Genomic DNA, 16,877 nt, shown 5'->3' with positions numbered 1-16,877 from the left:
TCGGGGGCCATCCTTCAGTGTCCTTCACGATGTCGAGCAAAGTTGTTTTGTTAAGAACCTGAATTTCACAATTTCAGGTACAGAAAGGAAGAACGACTTAACAGGTTCTATGCTTTATGTACTGGGTGCGAGAGATGTAATGTGTATGAAGCTGATCAAATTGTACATATGTACATGGTAGCTGTATGTTGTGAACCTAGCTGAAAGGCAGTGGAGCACTGTTAAATTAGCAGTTTCCTAGTTTTAGATTACATGTCCATTCCTTTAGTTTCATTTGTTTCTCCTCCACATGGTACGGTACCACCTTGCATTTCCTATATGAACTAAGCATTTCTCTAGGAGGTTGCATACATTTCTTGGACCGGATTCTTGGGCTCACAGTTTGCATAGAAGGCACCCGACCACGCCCCTGGAGCATTTTTTTCCAGAAATTAGCTAGTCTTGTCTGTGTTTGACTTCAGACCTAATGGAGAGAGCGCATACATACATATAATTTTATCGTAGTTAAGAACCACTGTGTCCCCCTCGTGCGATTGTGTCGTGCAGTATCAAACTCAAGATCCTCTAGGTCGGCTGAATGCACATTTTCGCCCTGATGTGTCTGCCACACGCATTTCAGCGTCCAGGTAGTGTGTTTGCACTAGCTAGATCACTCAAGCTACAAAAGGATTCGTGAATGAACCTTTAGGTTTCCATGAGACCTTCAAGTTTCATGTCCAAGTCCTCCGAATGCATCCATCTGTCCCACTCTCTTGCTTTCTATTCTTATTTCAAGCTATGCACCCTTTTCAGTAGCTTGTGACTGACTACATTGAGAGTGACAGCAATTTGGTTTTGTGTATGGTGCACATCCATGCAAAAAACGAGTCATTTTCAGTGCTGAGAACTACCTTGGTAATGAGTCCTTTTGAGCATAAAATTGGGGGTTTAGTTAATGCTTATTTTATTTTAGATTTACAAGGACCTAGTAGTTCACTCAACACTAGGAGCAGATGTTTGTGCCTCATTGTGTGTGCATTGCGCACTTATATATATATATATATATATATATATATATATATATATATATATATATATATAAAACCCTTTCAGGCATAGTGACTCATAAATTATGCAAAAAAGGAGAGAACTGTGGGTAGTTCTCAAGTTTAGGTGGAAAGCAGCTCCTGTTAGAGCACTCAACACCAGCGACACTCTAGATCTGCTCACCTCATACATATATATGTATATATATATATATATATATATAACTAGTAGGTAGTTATAGTTAGCACCTATTTTCCATTAGAAATCCGCAACATTCTATTTGGAATAACTTTGGTGCCGGTTGACGAATCTTCGCGAAATGTTCAAAACTGGTGGGGTGCTCTGGTCCGCTCCTATCCTGAAAGTCTCGGGGTGATTCGTCAAGCGGGGGCCGAGAAAAAAGGGTGTCCCAAAACGTGTTTTCCCAATGCAATTTTCCATAGGAACACTTTAGCGCGGCTGCAGCTCGAACTGCTGAACAGAATTACACCAGATTTGGCAAAGAGGTATTCCTTAGTTCAGACTCGTGCCTTTTGCTTAAATGGTGTAAATCGGTTCAGTAGTTCCTGAGAAAATTACGTTTAAAGGTGCATATATATCTATGGCCGCGCAGGATCCGCGGACCCTGCTGTGCACGAGCTGTATGCTAATTGGCTGTCAACACTCCAAATCAGGAAGTGTTGGCAGTCTATAAAACAAACCTATAAAACAAGCGCGCAAAGCGCGAAAAGGGGGCAGGGTAGAAACACCCTGACCCCTAGGCCTGTTCAGGGGGTCCCACAAGGCCCCCCAATTATTTTTTTTTTTTAACTCTGCAAAATCCACGCAGGAAACCTGCTCTCTCTTCCAAATAGTAAAGCAGATTGCTTCATTGCAGGATTCGTAACCACAAACTGATAGCACACACGAAAATCTTCAAGCTGGGTGCTTTTATTGTGCAGACCCCCTCTGACAGACGCGTTTCACCTCACGGCTTCATCAATGTCCGTTTGTGCAAACACCGAAGTATTTAAAATCACAATACATCACATGTTTGTGTAAACATTAAAAACTGACTTGTGCAGCATTGAGTATACAATTCATGGCGGCCATCTTTATTTCCATAATAGTGAATGACAAAAACAACAAAAAAATGTGTGTGTGTGTATATATATGTGTATATATATGTGTATATATATGTATATATATATATATATGTGTGTATATATATATATATATATATATATATATATATATATATATATGCTACCTGTGAGTGCATCTGTGCACATTGGCACCCATATATCAATGTTTTTTCCTTTAAATAATAAAAAGCATTCAAAGATGGCCAACCAGGCTTAAGCAAGTGTGTGCAGACGCGGGCAACTATTTTTGTAACAGCTTTTGTGAGGAGTTTTTTTTCTCACAAAAATGATAAAGCAAGCACTCATAAAGCCTCAAGGTTGGCAGCCAACTCCAGCCTTATTAGCTGTGTCAATGCTTGATTAAATAATGTCTATGGTCATTTTAAATGTTATTCCTGACTCTGATCCTCTGCCTCTATCTCTCTTCATCCTTGATATGTTTCATTTTATTGCACGCCTTAAATCGGGTCATTATTTCTGCAGGCTCTTGGGACACTAGTCATGTTACATACAGCACATCTTGCTGCAGTCTGTAAACCAATTATTCTCTCTCCTCCCCTTTAGTGTGTTGACTAGCATCTGCCTTCTGTATGCCTGTGCATCTGAACAGTGTATGTGAAATAGTTCATATAATTGAATCAGTTAGTTTTCCGGTTGAATGAAGTTAAGCTTGCAGTCTCATCCCGGCTCCCACTTCCGGCCAGGGCAGTTTGTCAACACATACTTTTCGGAAATCTTTATTAACTTCTCATCTAAGGGTTCGAATGTTTTGGTGTTCGTGAGTCGTTTTGATTATGTTAGCATGCACCCACCACTCAGTACACACCATAATGTTCTCACTTCGCTTTTAAATGTTCTTAATGTCTTAAATATGGCTTCAGCATGTCTTCAGACACTTCAGGACCGGAAATATTTGCCCTTCGAACTAAACCAAACTACTCCCGAATCTGTTTGGACTTTGTGAAGCCCAGTTTGTCTGGCCTGCTTTAACTTACGTCTGCCTCCCCTTGTTCGGCCGGATTGGTGTGTTTGCGTTTTGCATGCAGACCACCGCTGGCATGGAGGTAGGGTGACAAGAATTTTAAAGCCAAAAACGCGGCCTTTCACAAAAATAGAAGAAGGACTACAAGTTTACTTCAAGCGATGACCGCGCTCCTCAGCAGAGAATTACAGAACAGGCAGTAAAAACATACATAAAATGTAATTTGTAAGCCCAGTAGCTTGCCTGTTAATTAAATTGCTTTCTTGAAACAACTGCTAACTATGCCTGCTTTGTAGAACATAAAAACACCTCCCAACTTTTTCAGTCGACCCTCTCCAAAAACGGGGACATGAGCTAAATTTCTTGAAATTTGCTGGGAGAGCTGGTTAAAAACAGGGACCGTCCTGGCAAAACGGGAACGCCTGGTCAGCCTACATGGAGGTCAGTCCGAAAATGGACAATACCTCATGTCCTATGCCGTATAGCGTCTAAAGGTCACATTCGAACACTTTTCAAAATTAGGCTCCGAGCTCTACATTTACAAGATGGGAAAACAATTCTGAGTTTTTTTCTTCCTGCGAATGCTTTCCCTCTGCAGACGCTTACTCAATGGAAGCAAATACTCCTGGGGCTGTAAAGAGAGGTAGATGCCCTGTAGAGAGAACCCGCGCACGTGCCCGACCTCGAAGGGTCTCTGTGAGAAAGAAGCGGGTGCGCGCGTCCCTACAGGAGCCTTGTTCCAAGGCACAGTTAATCTGGGCCCTGTGGCCTCTCGCTGGGAAGCGGGAACCTGCGAAGAGATGAATAATCAAAATATCAAGGAAGCTAACCTCTTTCTGACTGGGGAGAGGAAACGTGACCAAAAGATTATCAAGGATGTGTGAAGAGAAAGGGATAATAGCTGAAAAATCCATAAAAAAAGTGTCGTGGAGAGCATCTCACACATGCCGGGTGACGAGGAGAGTGAGTCAGATCAGCAAGTGTGAAAACCTGCGGGAGGGAGGTGGCCTAAAAATAGATGCCAGAGAAAAGGAGAGAAATGTGCCTCGACGGTGGGAGAACGGCTGTAGATCACTTGTCAAAAAGAAAAGCATTACAAAACGTTGGTGAGTCAGGGTGTTCTATGTGCTCGCGCTTTCTGTTGCTGTGGGGTGGCCGGGAGCCCCGCGGGTGGATCTCTGTCACGCTCACGCCGGGTGACTTGACACGTCTTGCTCCCCTTGTTGGCACGCCCAACGCCACCTTCAGTCCATTGTTGCTGAGGGAGTAGCGTAGGCGCCAGCTCCAGGCAGGTACCTGGAGATGAGTTCAGACTGTCGCGATGGCAGGGAGGGGGCGACCTCGGACTGTCGCGATGACATGGAGGGGGCGACCTCGGACTGTCGCGATGGCAGGGAGGGGGTGACCTCGATCTGTTGCGATGGCAGGGAGGGGGTGACCTCGGTCTGTCGCGATGGCAGGGAGTGGACGACCTCGGACTGTCGCGATGGCAGGTGTGGGCGACGGAGCCCTCAGACTGTCGCGATGGCAGGGAGTGGCGACCTCGGTCTGTCGCGATGGCAGGGAGGGGGCGACCTCAGACTGTCGCGATGGCAGGGAGTGGACGACCTCGGACTGTCGCGATGGCAGGGAGGGGGTGACCTCGATCTGTTGCGATGGCAGGGAGGGGGTGACCTCGGTCTGTCGCGATGGCAGGGAGTTGACGACCTCGGACTGTCGCGATGGCAGGGAGGGGGCGACCTCAGACTGTCGCGAAGGCAGGTGTGGGCGACGGAGCCCTCAGACTGTCGCGATGGCAGGGAGTGGCGACCTCGGTCTGTCGCGATGGCAGGGAGGGGGCGACCTCAGACTGTCGCGATGGCAGGGAGTGGACGACCTCGGACTGTCGCGATGGCAGGTGTGGGCGACGGAGCCCTCAGACCACCTGTGTGTCGGGGTTCGCATGGTCGAAGCACGCCGCAGCAAGATTCAATAGCGCGGTTCCTTATCAGTCGTGTCTTATTTGGCTTGCTTAATGTCATGCGCCTCTGATATTGTTTCTTTATTCGGACTGCGACAGTCCACTTTGTGTCATCATGCCACCGTGTGTTGTCGTTCGTTTTTTCGATCTGTGGGGTGAGTGACCGTGCTTGTAGCACCACGCCTCACCCAGGACTGTCCTTGACACAGCAGCGTTACCCTTGTGCTGTGGCTTGTGGCTGCCCCAGATGCCTGCTTCCCCGGCCAGTGCTGGATCCGTTTCTCCTCGTCTTGGCTTCCATCACCTGCTCTCTACAGCCACCGGCGCAGCCTCTGCTTTAACAAACCGATCAATAGCTTGTTAGAGATTGTAGGGACAGCAGGATGATATCGATCTGTGATTATAGATCCATTCTAGGGCCTTCCGACCACCTCTAAGTAGATGGGAACTAAGGCCTGTGCCGCCCTCTTTCAGTGCATTGCTTTCCCCGACATGCAGCGTATGATTTAAAAACATGCGCTGCAGCAGCAGGGAACTCATGGGCTGTTTAGATTGTGTGTAAAAATGAGTTCTTCACACCTGAGGGCCAACATGTTGTCCCACGCTCTCCAGGTTGAGTCTCTTAGGGACATCGTGTTTATCAACGTGTATATTTGATACCAGCATGATTTTCAGGAAGACCCAGGGCTGTGCAGGTTGAGTGGCAGAAAATGGCACCTTTAGCCAGGGTTCAATTGGGATTAAAAATAGGCCTGGGCACACTAAAAACAAAAGTAGCCCACATTTGCATATTGCCTTTCCACTGCTTCGGTGAAGTTTTCTAGACAGGCATGTTTTCTTAACTTTACTTAAAAAAAAAAAATGCACAGATTAGTTCACACTGGTGAAACGCACATGAAAACAAGTGAGGACACTTCTGCTCAGGCCCTGCTCAATATGCATACATTAATGGGCTGGCCCAGCGAGATAAAGGGAGTGATACCTCTGCCCTGTGATAAAAGGGAGGTAGTGGACGCCCATCTGCCTCCAGAAAGGCCACTAAGGGCCCCAATGGGCCGCTGGTGACATCTGAACAACCTAGACACCGCCCAAATCGGCCCCCCAGGCTGCCCAAAAAGCATCCCACACCTGGAACTCAGATACCTACCCCCCAGCCATTGCCTGAATGCCCGCCTTACCAATCCGACCCTGCCTTTAACCCTCTACATGTTGGCCCCAGATATCTTCTTGTGGGTGTTGTGTGATCATCAGCCTTCTTCAGGAGACGAGGAAGGATGCTCACAAATCCATGATAATTAAATCCTTAGCATCTCTGCAGATACTGCCAACAAGACTATGTGAGTGGCCGTAGACCGTTCCAATACAAATTATAATAATTTCTCCAATGTAGGAGCACTGCACAAGGCGAGCTTAAGGGACTGTTTACAATGACGAATAAGCTGTGGAAAAGTGAAGACATGTAGGTGCCGCTTACAAGCCTGTGGCTAAATTATGATTTCAGTACAAACTAAAGTTTGCACGGGGATCCGAATTCCAAACTGTGGGGTATTTTTATGGCGCTGCTGTTTTCCCCCTCACAAAATTGCAGGTATCAATGGCCTGAGAAAGTAACGGAGATTCTTCATATAATGCCTTATTTCCAAGTTTAAATGTTGGAATTGGAGGTGTTAACCTGTATATTCCTCAGTTTGTGGTAAATGTATTTATTTACCTGGTGCGCTAAATACCTCACTCTATTTCACTTTCAATTTGAAGTCTGGGCTTTTAAGTTGAAAGACACATTTGCAAGGGGTTGTTGAGAAATGTATTGTATTGTTTGCTTTGATGTATTATAGAAATGGCATTTAGACAGAATATCGGAAACCATTATTGTGGGACAAAATATAGTGTCAATAATATGGAGGACAAAACTATTGTGAAAGTAAGTTTCTGTAGGTGAGCAAAGTTTTACTATATAAATATATATTCAATGTATGTAGATGTAGAGTTAAGAATAGTACATCTATACTTACCTATTTGCTCTTACCTTGTCAATATTTTGTCGTCAATATTTTTGACATGATATTCTGCCCACACAATATTTTTGGTTACCATTTTCCGTCCCTGATCCGTACAAATTGCTGTTTAAGTTCACACAAGAATTCACGGGCAGTAGAGTTAATCATAGCACATGCCAGCTCAATGACATTTGTAATAATGTCTACCTGCACAATAGAGGTTTTCATTGTTGCACTTTCGAATGCGATCCACACAGGTCACTAATCAGCCCATTTGACTGGTAATACATGCACTGAAGACAAAGCAATCACTACCATTCAAGCTTAAAATTAAGAGATTTCCACTCAATGTGTCCGCGCAAAATGGCGTCAACATAATCTATTGTGTGGAGGTACAAAATGGCTTCTGGGTTCATTTAAGTTCTAAGACACCCTGTGACAACCAATGATAATTTCTACATCCAGGGCTACAGATAAACTTTAAAAGGCCATAATATAAATTATTTTATCCTCTTCAATACGAAAAAATACAATTTGCAGCAAACTAAAGGTGTGGAGAAATTTTGAATAGCCTTCCATCTCCTGTAACTCACAGTTAAGACTTTCCCATCAAAATCTTTAAGCACCAGTGATTGTAAATTGTGTTGATTTAATATGTTAAAAACCTGATATGGAAGAAAAATTGTCCAGTTACCCCAACCACCACAGGTGACAAGGCCTTCATTCCTTCCCTAACTGCACCAGGTGGTCTTGGTCTCTCATTCAAGAGCCAAGTGTTCAAGAAGGCTTACTCAGGGCCTGATTTAGAGTTTGGCGGTTGGGTATTCATCACAAGTGTGACGGATATCCTGTTTGCCTTTTTTCAAGTGCTTTGGGATAGAATGCACAAGTAGTTAGGTGGAGGGGATATCATTGCATTTGGGATGGAGAACCTGTCTGCCAAACTCTAAATCAGGCCTTCAATCTGTTAAGTAAGTCTCCTCTTAAAAATGTATCTCGCTCCCCCCACCTAGCTTTAGTGCAACTCTTTAAGCTCTTGTAAACTGAAGGAGGAAACTTTGCTGATTTACGTAAAAGACTCCACCCTCACCATCTCATGCCTGTATGCTGCCCTTCATGCTAAAGCCCACCCAGTCATCTCCTAATCAAGAAAATCTAGCCACATCACTTCCCCTTGCAGACCTTCACTCACTCCCTGAACCTGCAGGCATGAAATTCAAAACCTATTGCAGCATTTGCACAGCCCTCAATCCTCCCAAACGGTGTATGTTGTCAATAAACGTAGAATCTCAAGTGGTAAAGAACAATATGCATTCTGAACAAGAATCTAGAGAAACGGAGATAAACCAAGACCTGAAGCGGGCTTATTTGTGCTTGGTGCCCAAACTCTGCATTGATTTGCTCTTCACCCAAGGTAGTCCCTATCCCACCTCCTGCTCCACATGTTTCTTGAGACATTCCATCTCTTATCAGTTTCTGCCTAATCCTGCTCCAAAGGTTTCCTTTCACCAACACCACTGGTTTCTGGCAACCTCCAACTTCACTACTTCCCCAACTTTGTATCCCCACTGTGATTTTGTACTAATGTTTTACTCTGAATAACATTTTACTGACTGGAACATGGCTTAGGACACCTGTCCCCAGTCTGTATTCCTTGTGTACCTTCTCTATGTATGTGTCTGTAGAAATGCTCATTTAGTCTGTCATGCTGTGTATGCCCCTCTCTTACCGTTTGGGGCCAGGTTATGAATAAATCCAAGTTAACTATATGCATTCTGCTCTTTCACAAAGAGCATAACAGTACACACAGTAGTTTTGTTCAGCGCCAGGAACTACTGTGGCAATGTGTGCTTTTTGAGACCTAAACAATTTTTGCTTTTGCCAATGTTTGTTATAATAGTGAGGGCCTGGCAGCTCCCATACTAATATGGTTTTACAAACACCATGCCAAAACAAGTCACTCATTGACAAAACCAAAAGGCTGAACCAATTTCAGACCTATTGTCTTTGCCAATGCTCGTTTACTTGTGTTTCCTATAAACTTATTGAAACTGGTTACACTGATTTTCCATAAAGAATAGTTTTGGGAAACACTAACAAAGATCAACACATTTTACTAAAATGATGCCGCAAAGAAATGGTACCTAAAATTTTACAGTAGTTTAGCAACATTTTTTTTTCATACTCGCATTTTTTTGGGAACATTTTATTTTGAAAGCAAAGAATCATCAATCTTGCTTTCAAGTTTTTGCAAATATTTTCATCAAATCCGAGAGCATTCTGGGAGCATTATACATAGCCTCATATTGCTAAACTTTGAAAGCGTGTGTACACATTTTTATACTGGAATCACTGTCAGTAGTGCAGTCGGAACTTTCATCTACTTAGAGCGCTCACCCAAACAATGAAGGCTTTCAACTAATGAGCCCACAAGTTTGAACAGCATTAACATCTGGGCAAAAATATTACCTTAACTGCAGAAAGTGCCATTCCCTGATCCATAATGTGGTACTGCAAACTGGCAGCCAAAGGGTTTGTGCTGCAGAGGGTTGGGCCTACTTGTCCCAAGGACAAAATTCACATGAAAACGTGTTGCCCTTGACCCCAAACAATATGTCCTGGGTGTTGGGCTATAAGAATTCCACATCCCTGACATGTACAGTGTTCTTTCCTTCACTTTGTCACATCGACTTTTGACACACATTTGCATTTGTGACACTTGGGTTAGTTTTTTTGGAAGCACTGACCTTGCTGACACGGAGAACTTTGTGAGAACACCATCACACTGCCTAGGCATTGTGTACAAGGCCCTCACATGCGTTAAACAAATGTGTTTGTTATTAAGTCCACATGGCGACACAACTATCTGTGGAATACAAACAATGGCAGCCTGATTACAATCTCGGCCCAAGGCAATGATGCCTTTTTTCTATATATAACCTTTGTTTCCCAAGTATAATCAGAGGAGACACTTCCTCTGACTTCGAGGGGTCCCTTCATGCTGAAGCTTTTGCCCAGCAGCTGACTGACATCTCTGTGAGGGGTGTCCAGTTCGTGACCAAGACTGGTTCCTACATTCTTACCCACCAGGGAAATGGGTTAGATCATCCAGAAGAGGGTTCTTTGGCAGACCATACATCTACACTATAGACACCTAGGGTTGCACCGTAGGAGTACACTAGACTGTTATAATATTGTATATGAATGCATTTATAAGTTGTCTCCGCAAGATGGTGAAACTATTTGGCTTAATCACGGTCTTGACACTCATAACTTTTGTCTACTTCTGTCTATTGATCATTGCAGCACATATTTTCTATCCAAGAATCACTTTGGTTTAACAAATATTGAAAAACCGTCCCTTTGTATATTTCTCAAAGCAGAAGAAACCATGAGTGTCTGAGCGAAAGCTTGTAGGTCTGTCACCACGGTTCCTGAGGGAACAGGATTTTCATGTTCAGTAGTTGCCAGAGCTGTTCGCTCCCTGTCTAGGTTAGGGGGCTAGTGTTGAGTTAGCTGGTCCAAGGGATGACATACCCTGCAGGGGGTGCATGGAATTTGTCTGGCACATCCTAAGTTTGTCATCCACAAACGCACAGTTCGTACTGATTAGTGGAACCTACACAACAGCATGTCTGTCCAAATGTAATAGCCATTTCAATTGAAGAGGTGTTGTCTGTAATTGCAGTGCGCTACAACACCATGCATAGTCCACTTCACTCCACTCTACTCTGTACCACTCCACACTATACAACTCCACACTGCGTCACTCTACTCTGCACCACTCCACTTAACTCTACCACTCTCTACTCTGCTCTACACCACTCCAGTCTAGGACACTCCACTCTACATTACTCTACTTTATTCCACTCCACAACACTGCATTATGTCACTGCACTCCACTCTGTACCACTCCACGCTAAGCCTTTGCACTCTGCCAGTCCGCTCTACGCCACTCTAGTTTACTCACTCTGATCTACTCTGCCCCACTCCACTGCTTTGCACTCCCTGCCACTGCACTCTATCCTTCACCTCTCCATTGTGCACCACTATACAACACTCTATGCTTTACCTCTCTACACCACGCCTGTCTACACCATACTCTGTACCACTCTACTATTCTCTAAATGCAATCAACACCACACCACTGCCCTCTGCGACACTACTCTGCTGCACTGCACTCTCCTCCACTGAACACTACGCCACTCATCTACACCACTGCACTCTACTCTGTCACTCAACTCTACACTTCTGCACAGCTCCACTCTTACTTCCCTCTTCCCTGAAACAACCTACTCTAAGCCACTCTACTCCACCCTTCGCCCCTCCACTATGCACCACCACACTTTATGCTGCAGCACAGCACTCCAATCTACTCTACGCCAATGTAATGTACTCCATGGCACTTCCATCTATGCCAACCAGCTCTGCACTACTTTACTCAAAACCCATGCACTCTATGCCAATCTACTCTGTTATGCCTCTTCATTCTGCTCCACTCTACGACACGCCACAACACAACACTCCACTCCATGATACTCCTCTGATGCTCCACTACATTCTGTGCCACTCCACAACACTCTACTCCACTCTATGCCACTCTGACACTACTCCATTGTACGACGCTCTACGCAACTCCCTCTACGTCACTTTATGCCATATTACTCCACTCTTTTCCACTTCACTCTATGCCGCTCCACTCTGACACTCTATGCCACTCCACTGTGCTCCACTCATTGCCATTCCACTCTACTACTCCACTCTGCGACTCCACTCTACGACTATCAACAATACAACATTCTACTGCACTCTGTGCAACACCCTCTATGCTGCTCCACTCTTCTCCACTATGCCACTCCATGACACTGTTCTCCACTCTGACACTGCACAACTGTACGCCACTCCACATGACTCTGCGCCATTCCATAACACTCTACTACACTTCACTCATGCCACTCTCCTTAACGCCACTAGCAGCCACGCTGGAGTACAACATGGCTATGGCAAAGCTAATGGCTCTTTTCCATTGCTTGTTTATTTTAGGAAACACTTAAGAGGTAATGCTACCTCTGTCACTATAGGGCAAAAATAAATCAAAAACAAATTTACGACTTTCAGCGTAGAAAGAAATGATTTGTTCCCCATACACTTTCGATGTTGTTACTGCCAAGTCTCCAGCTGACCCAGTACTTAAGAAGCGAAATCCGTGCCTGCAATTTCAGATGTCATTTTGGACATTCGCCACAGGACCTTTTCACTTCAGGATAAACCCAGACACCGGGTAGAGTTAGCAGTGACCATGCACAATTCTGGACAAGTGGGAAGACTTGTAGTGCCATCTAGCATGCGTGTTTCACTGCCTTGGTTTCGTAGGGACAATCAGTCTGCTCTTAAAACTCAGTTTTGTATGTTTATCTGGCCACCCACACCATGCTGGCCTACTTCACTGCCTTTGAATGGAACTAAACCAACCCCTGCAGCCATGAGTTACTAGTGCAGACTCTAGAAACCATACAGCTAATCGAAGCCCCTTATAAAGCATAACCTCCTAACACGCATGAGGAATCGGCGACACCAAGCAGAATTAAGCCTACTCTTTGTATGGCTTTTTAGTGACTAGCTATGGGGTTTAAATATACTACAGAAAAGAGTAAAAAATATGAACCAAACCATGCCCCCTTAAATAATATCAATATATCACAGGTACTCTGCAACGAAGGAGCTGTACAGAAGAATTGTCACGATATGTAGTATCACACGTTGGTGAATTCACTGCAAAATAAACCTTGCTGTTTTAGTGTAGGTGAAATATGGAGCTGACTCCTACATTTTGTTAGTGAAACCTCTAGAGACCCACCAAAAATCTACAAGTAAATGTGGAAGATCACACTCTTTGGCTCGAATTTCATGGTGTTTTTTTTTTATTTTTAACTGGGTTAACATTAACAACTTTTGTTTTATTGGCAAATCATAGAAAACAATATATATTCATATATTCTCTTATGCGTTCTTCACTTGAAAGGAAAACATTTCACCATGTCAAGTTGCTCGACAACCTCCCTAAGTTGTTCAGTGCAAGAAAATAAGTGCCAGGCATTTTTTTTAAGGGGGGGGGGGGGGGGTAGGTGAGTTAAGATGGAGATAGTTGTTTGAAAGAGCTTTGGGCGGTTACAAAATAAAGGGGTCATGAAAAAGTAAAAATGAAATCAATTAGTCCTGAAATGAAACAAAGAGACTCTGATAACACTTCTCAGAATTTGGTTCTTCCTGTGCCCCTCCCCCTTTTTAGTAATGATCCCTTTTAACCCCCCTCTCCCAATAATACGAATAAGTCTTTGCACACTATTAAATCTTTACCACTCCTTTTTATTGGCTGCCAGTCTCCTTGTGCAGTCTTTTTCCGAGTGTGCTCCCAGTCTGTACTCGTTCAGTCCCTTGGTTGCACAATCCTGGTCTCCTGATTGCCATAATCTGCCTCAGTGCCGCTCCCTTAAGATGAATCGTATACCCCTTAATTAGGACACTCCATGTTAGAGGTATAGGCGGCAGCGCAATCTGGTGATGCAGAGAAACAGAGCTGAGATGGTTGAACAAGAGGTGCATTATGCTTCCATTATGGTGCTAAAGACCATAGTATACTATGAGACTGCTATTCCTCCTCCCACCACTGTCTTTTAACTGGGCCAGAACAAGCCCATAGTCCTCTCCAGCTCTGTCTCGTACTGCTGCCCATGTTGGGGCAATTGATTGTTCTCTCCACACAAATGTCTTACACCACGCTCTCCTCAAGCTCATCTGTACTGGGGTATAGAGCCTTGCCCTTAAGGTCATTGTCACACTGCATCAGCAGGCCATGTACTGATTGGCTCCGCTTAGTCCATATGACACTTAGTCTTTTGGCGTAACTGTAGCACGTTGTGGTGGAGATGTCACCCATGTCCAAGGAGCAGCTGCGTTTTGCTTTGGGGATCCCCATATACCCCTCTTGATCAGAGCCTATGTTCAAATCACAAGTGAGATGTTCAACCTTTTGCGTCTTGCATCCCGGATGTGTGTATCTGTCTACAGCCCCTTCGGCCTCAGGCCTGTGTCTGGTTCTGGTCCTCTTTCTCTGGGGTTTGGAGCCATATGAAGCATCACTGCAGTGTGCACCCTCACAGTCCTTCTCTGGTGCCAAGGATACATTGTTCTTGCCGGTCTCATGACTGGAACTCTTAGCAGTGCCTGGACCCCCGCGCTGCAGAAGCATACCATTGGGGACAAGCTGGCTTCCATTGGTCTGTGAGTACACAGTGACCTTAGGGATGTTTGAGTGGGCACTGCTGCAGACCTTATATTTGACCATCATCACCACTGTGAAGACAAGTAGGGTCACTACAATGATGCCGCCAATGATGACTGTCAAGGTGCCTCCCAGGAAGTGGACGTGGAGTGAGTGACAATCCGGGTAGTCTTCCTGTGTGGTAAACTGGACGCAGCCCAGGGATTTGGTGGCAGCCAGGGAGGTGGCGACATCATCGAAGATGGCAAGGATACAGAGATCGTAGTCCACACCAGACACCAGGTGTTTGAGGACAAAGTGCTTGCTGGTTGGTGGAAGAATTCTAGAAGAAAATTGGAGACCATGACTTTAGTACCACAGATTATTTAATTTTTAAACATGCTTCAAATGTGAAGGCCCTCATACGTTTCCTACCACCTGCCCACTACTTAAACAATTTAAAACGTTTTAGTGTAGTGTCCCCTAGTTACCAAAAACAAAGTGCAGATGATTTAGAATGTGTTTGCAAAACCCCCAAATGCTTTTGTGGTTTTCACCTCTGTTCCGGTGTATAAATGTTGGTGTGGTTTGGCATCACACTTTTAGGGTAGCTTTAATTATTCTATTCCCGTCTAGTAATTGTCCCCTGTGCTTGTCTTGCTTGTGTATTGTAGCACACCCCTTTCCAATCACAATGAGCATATTGTAAACAGACACCCAGGGTTTGTGTTTTTAATGATTTCCGACTTTTCAAGTGAGGTGTAGTTCCTCTCAGACAAAATACATTGACTTCAAAATGCCTCACCATTGTTAGAAGATACACGTCCACAACTCCAACAGTGCTGATTAGTAATAAATAATCAATCCATGAACGTATATATAATACAATGTTATAATATGCAGACAGGTGTGCAGGACGTAATACCCTATAGCCCATTACATTTTTTCGCATTTATTTGATAAAAAAAAATGACAACCCAAACCAGGAGGCAAGAGGATACATTTGTACAGTAAAGTAAAGTTGCTATAAAAACGTGTAATTGGGCCATCATTATAGTCACTATTGTGACACAAATCATTTTTAAGGTAGGGAAAGTAAACGTGGCCCAATAACACGTTATTGGGAGCAACTGTACTAATAAATGCACAGCTGCGTATTTATTATTACCATGCAGAGGTCCAATTGGAGTCTTTTTTTTTAACCTCGAAGAGCAAAACTGACATAACAAAATGCACTTTTTACTGCCTTACAGATTGCATGTAATGATTACTTTACACAGGGTTTAGCAGTGAGTTTAGATCCGCAGTTGTTGACTACTATGAGCATATTGAGCAAATGGTAGTGACTCAGTCTATTCTGTGGGAGGCCTTCAAGGCCGTGATCCGGGATAGAGGGGGGATGCATAGCAAAGCCGGCTGGTGTGCTGCGAGCATTGCACTGACAGCTTGCAAGACTAGACTAGGAGACTTGTGCTTTGGAGCTCCAATAATTTGCAATATGCAGTGAATCCACGATGGCAGCCATCCATGGCAAACTCAGAGTATGACTAAGTGCTGTACGCAGAAAGAAACTATCTGGGGAAAGAAGACCACAATAAGCGATATGATGAGGGTGATAGGACCAAGGCTAGCCTGCTACGTAAGCCTTGGGCAAGTGATTATATAGTAGAACTAACAGATGATCCACACAACACACATGTTGGAGTAGAGGCTATACAAAGGGGCGGATGACTGCCTTTTTCTCTGCCCTATAAACGTCCACGGAGCCCATGCCTCACCTCCTACTTGGGCTCGGTGCAGCTACTCTGGCTGAAGGAGGCCACTCCACTAGTCCATCTCACAGTGGAGGAGGCCCAGCACCGCCTTCTACAAAGATTGCTCTCAGATCCTGGCCCCACATCTCGCCAACTATGAGGACTCCTTAGCTAATGGAGTATTGCCCCCCAGGAGGCAATGATTGTGACTAGAACAAAGACTCCTAGGGCCGCGAGTCATACAGACCTTTATCCATGATTAACAAGGATAATAAAATCCAAGCAAAGCTGATAGCTTCGCAACTATTTCCGATTATAGCATGACTGGACCAATCTGAGTTTGTACCCAGAGAGTCAATGGCCCATAACCTGCTCACCTTTTCGGGCTAGTGCATACTATTGATCCTGACCTTAGTGTGGCGTTGGTCTTCTTGGACGCCACTAAGGTGTTTGACTTGATTAAATGGTCTTACCTCTTTGCACTCCTGTTGCACCTTGGAGTGAACCCCAAGTTCATCCTATTTTTTGGCCTGCTATATGCCCAGCCAGTTGCTAGATTACGAATTAATGGAATGATCGCCTCCCCGTTCTCAATATCGAGGGGGTACCCGACAGGGGTGCACCTTATTACCCATAGTATTCGCCATAGCGACATTGGCAACTCTATTGAGAAAACACCACTCTAATTGAGGCCTGGCGTTTATGCGCCACAACAATCCTATTATTCATATATTCAGATGATGTTACCCTGTATGTGAGGGACACTCTGGATA

The 16,877-nt window shown here is 44.6% G+C and overlaps 2 protein-coding genes across 5 annotated transcripts in view; one reads left to right on the top strand and one right to left on the bottom strand.

Annotated features, from left to right (window-relative positions):
• The window catches only part of PC (pyruvate carboxylase), a 2,151,284-nt gene that overhangs the window by 1,779,206 nt on the left and 355,201 nt on the right, over positions 1-16,877 (top strand). The window lies entirely within an intron of this gene.
• The window catches only part of LRFN4 (leucine rich repeat and fibronectin type III domain containing 4), a 41,722-nt gene continuing 38,043 nt past the window's right edge, over positions 13,199-16,877 (bottom strand). For both annotated transcript variants that reach the window (XM_078660830.1, XM_078660831.1), the window contains exon 3: positions 13,199-14,693. In XM_078660830.1, the coding sequence (XP_078516956.1) occupies positions 13,859-14,693 (835 nt within the window). In that variant the 3' untranslated portion in view covers positions 13,199-13,858. The remainder of the gene's footprint in view (positions 14,694-16,877) is intronic.

Source organism: Lissotriton helveticus, chromosome 9 (assembly GCF_964261635.1).
Source record: "Lissotriton helveticus chromosome 9, aLisHel1.1, whole genome shotgun sequence".
Classification (NCBI taxonomy): Eukaryota; Metazoa; Chordata; class Amphibia; order Caudata; family Salamandridae; genus Lissotriton; species Lissotriton helveticus.
Note: the sequence above shows the minus strand (reverse complement) of the source record. Positions and strands in the feature narration are given on the sequence as shown.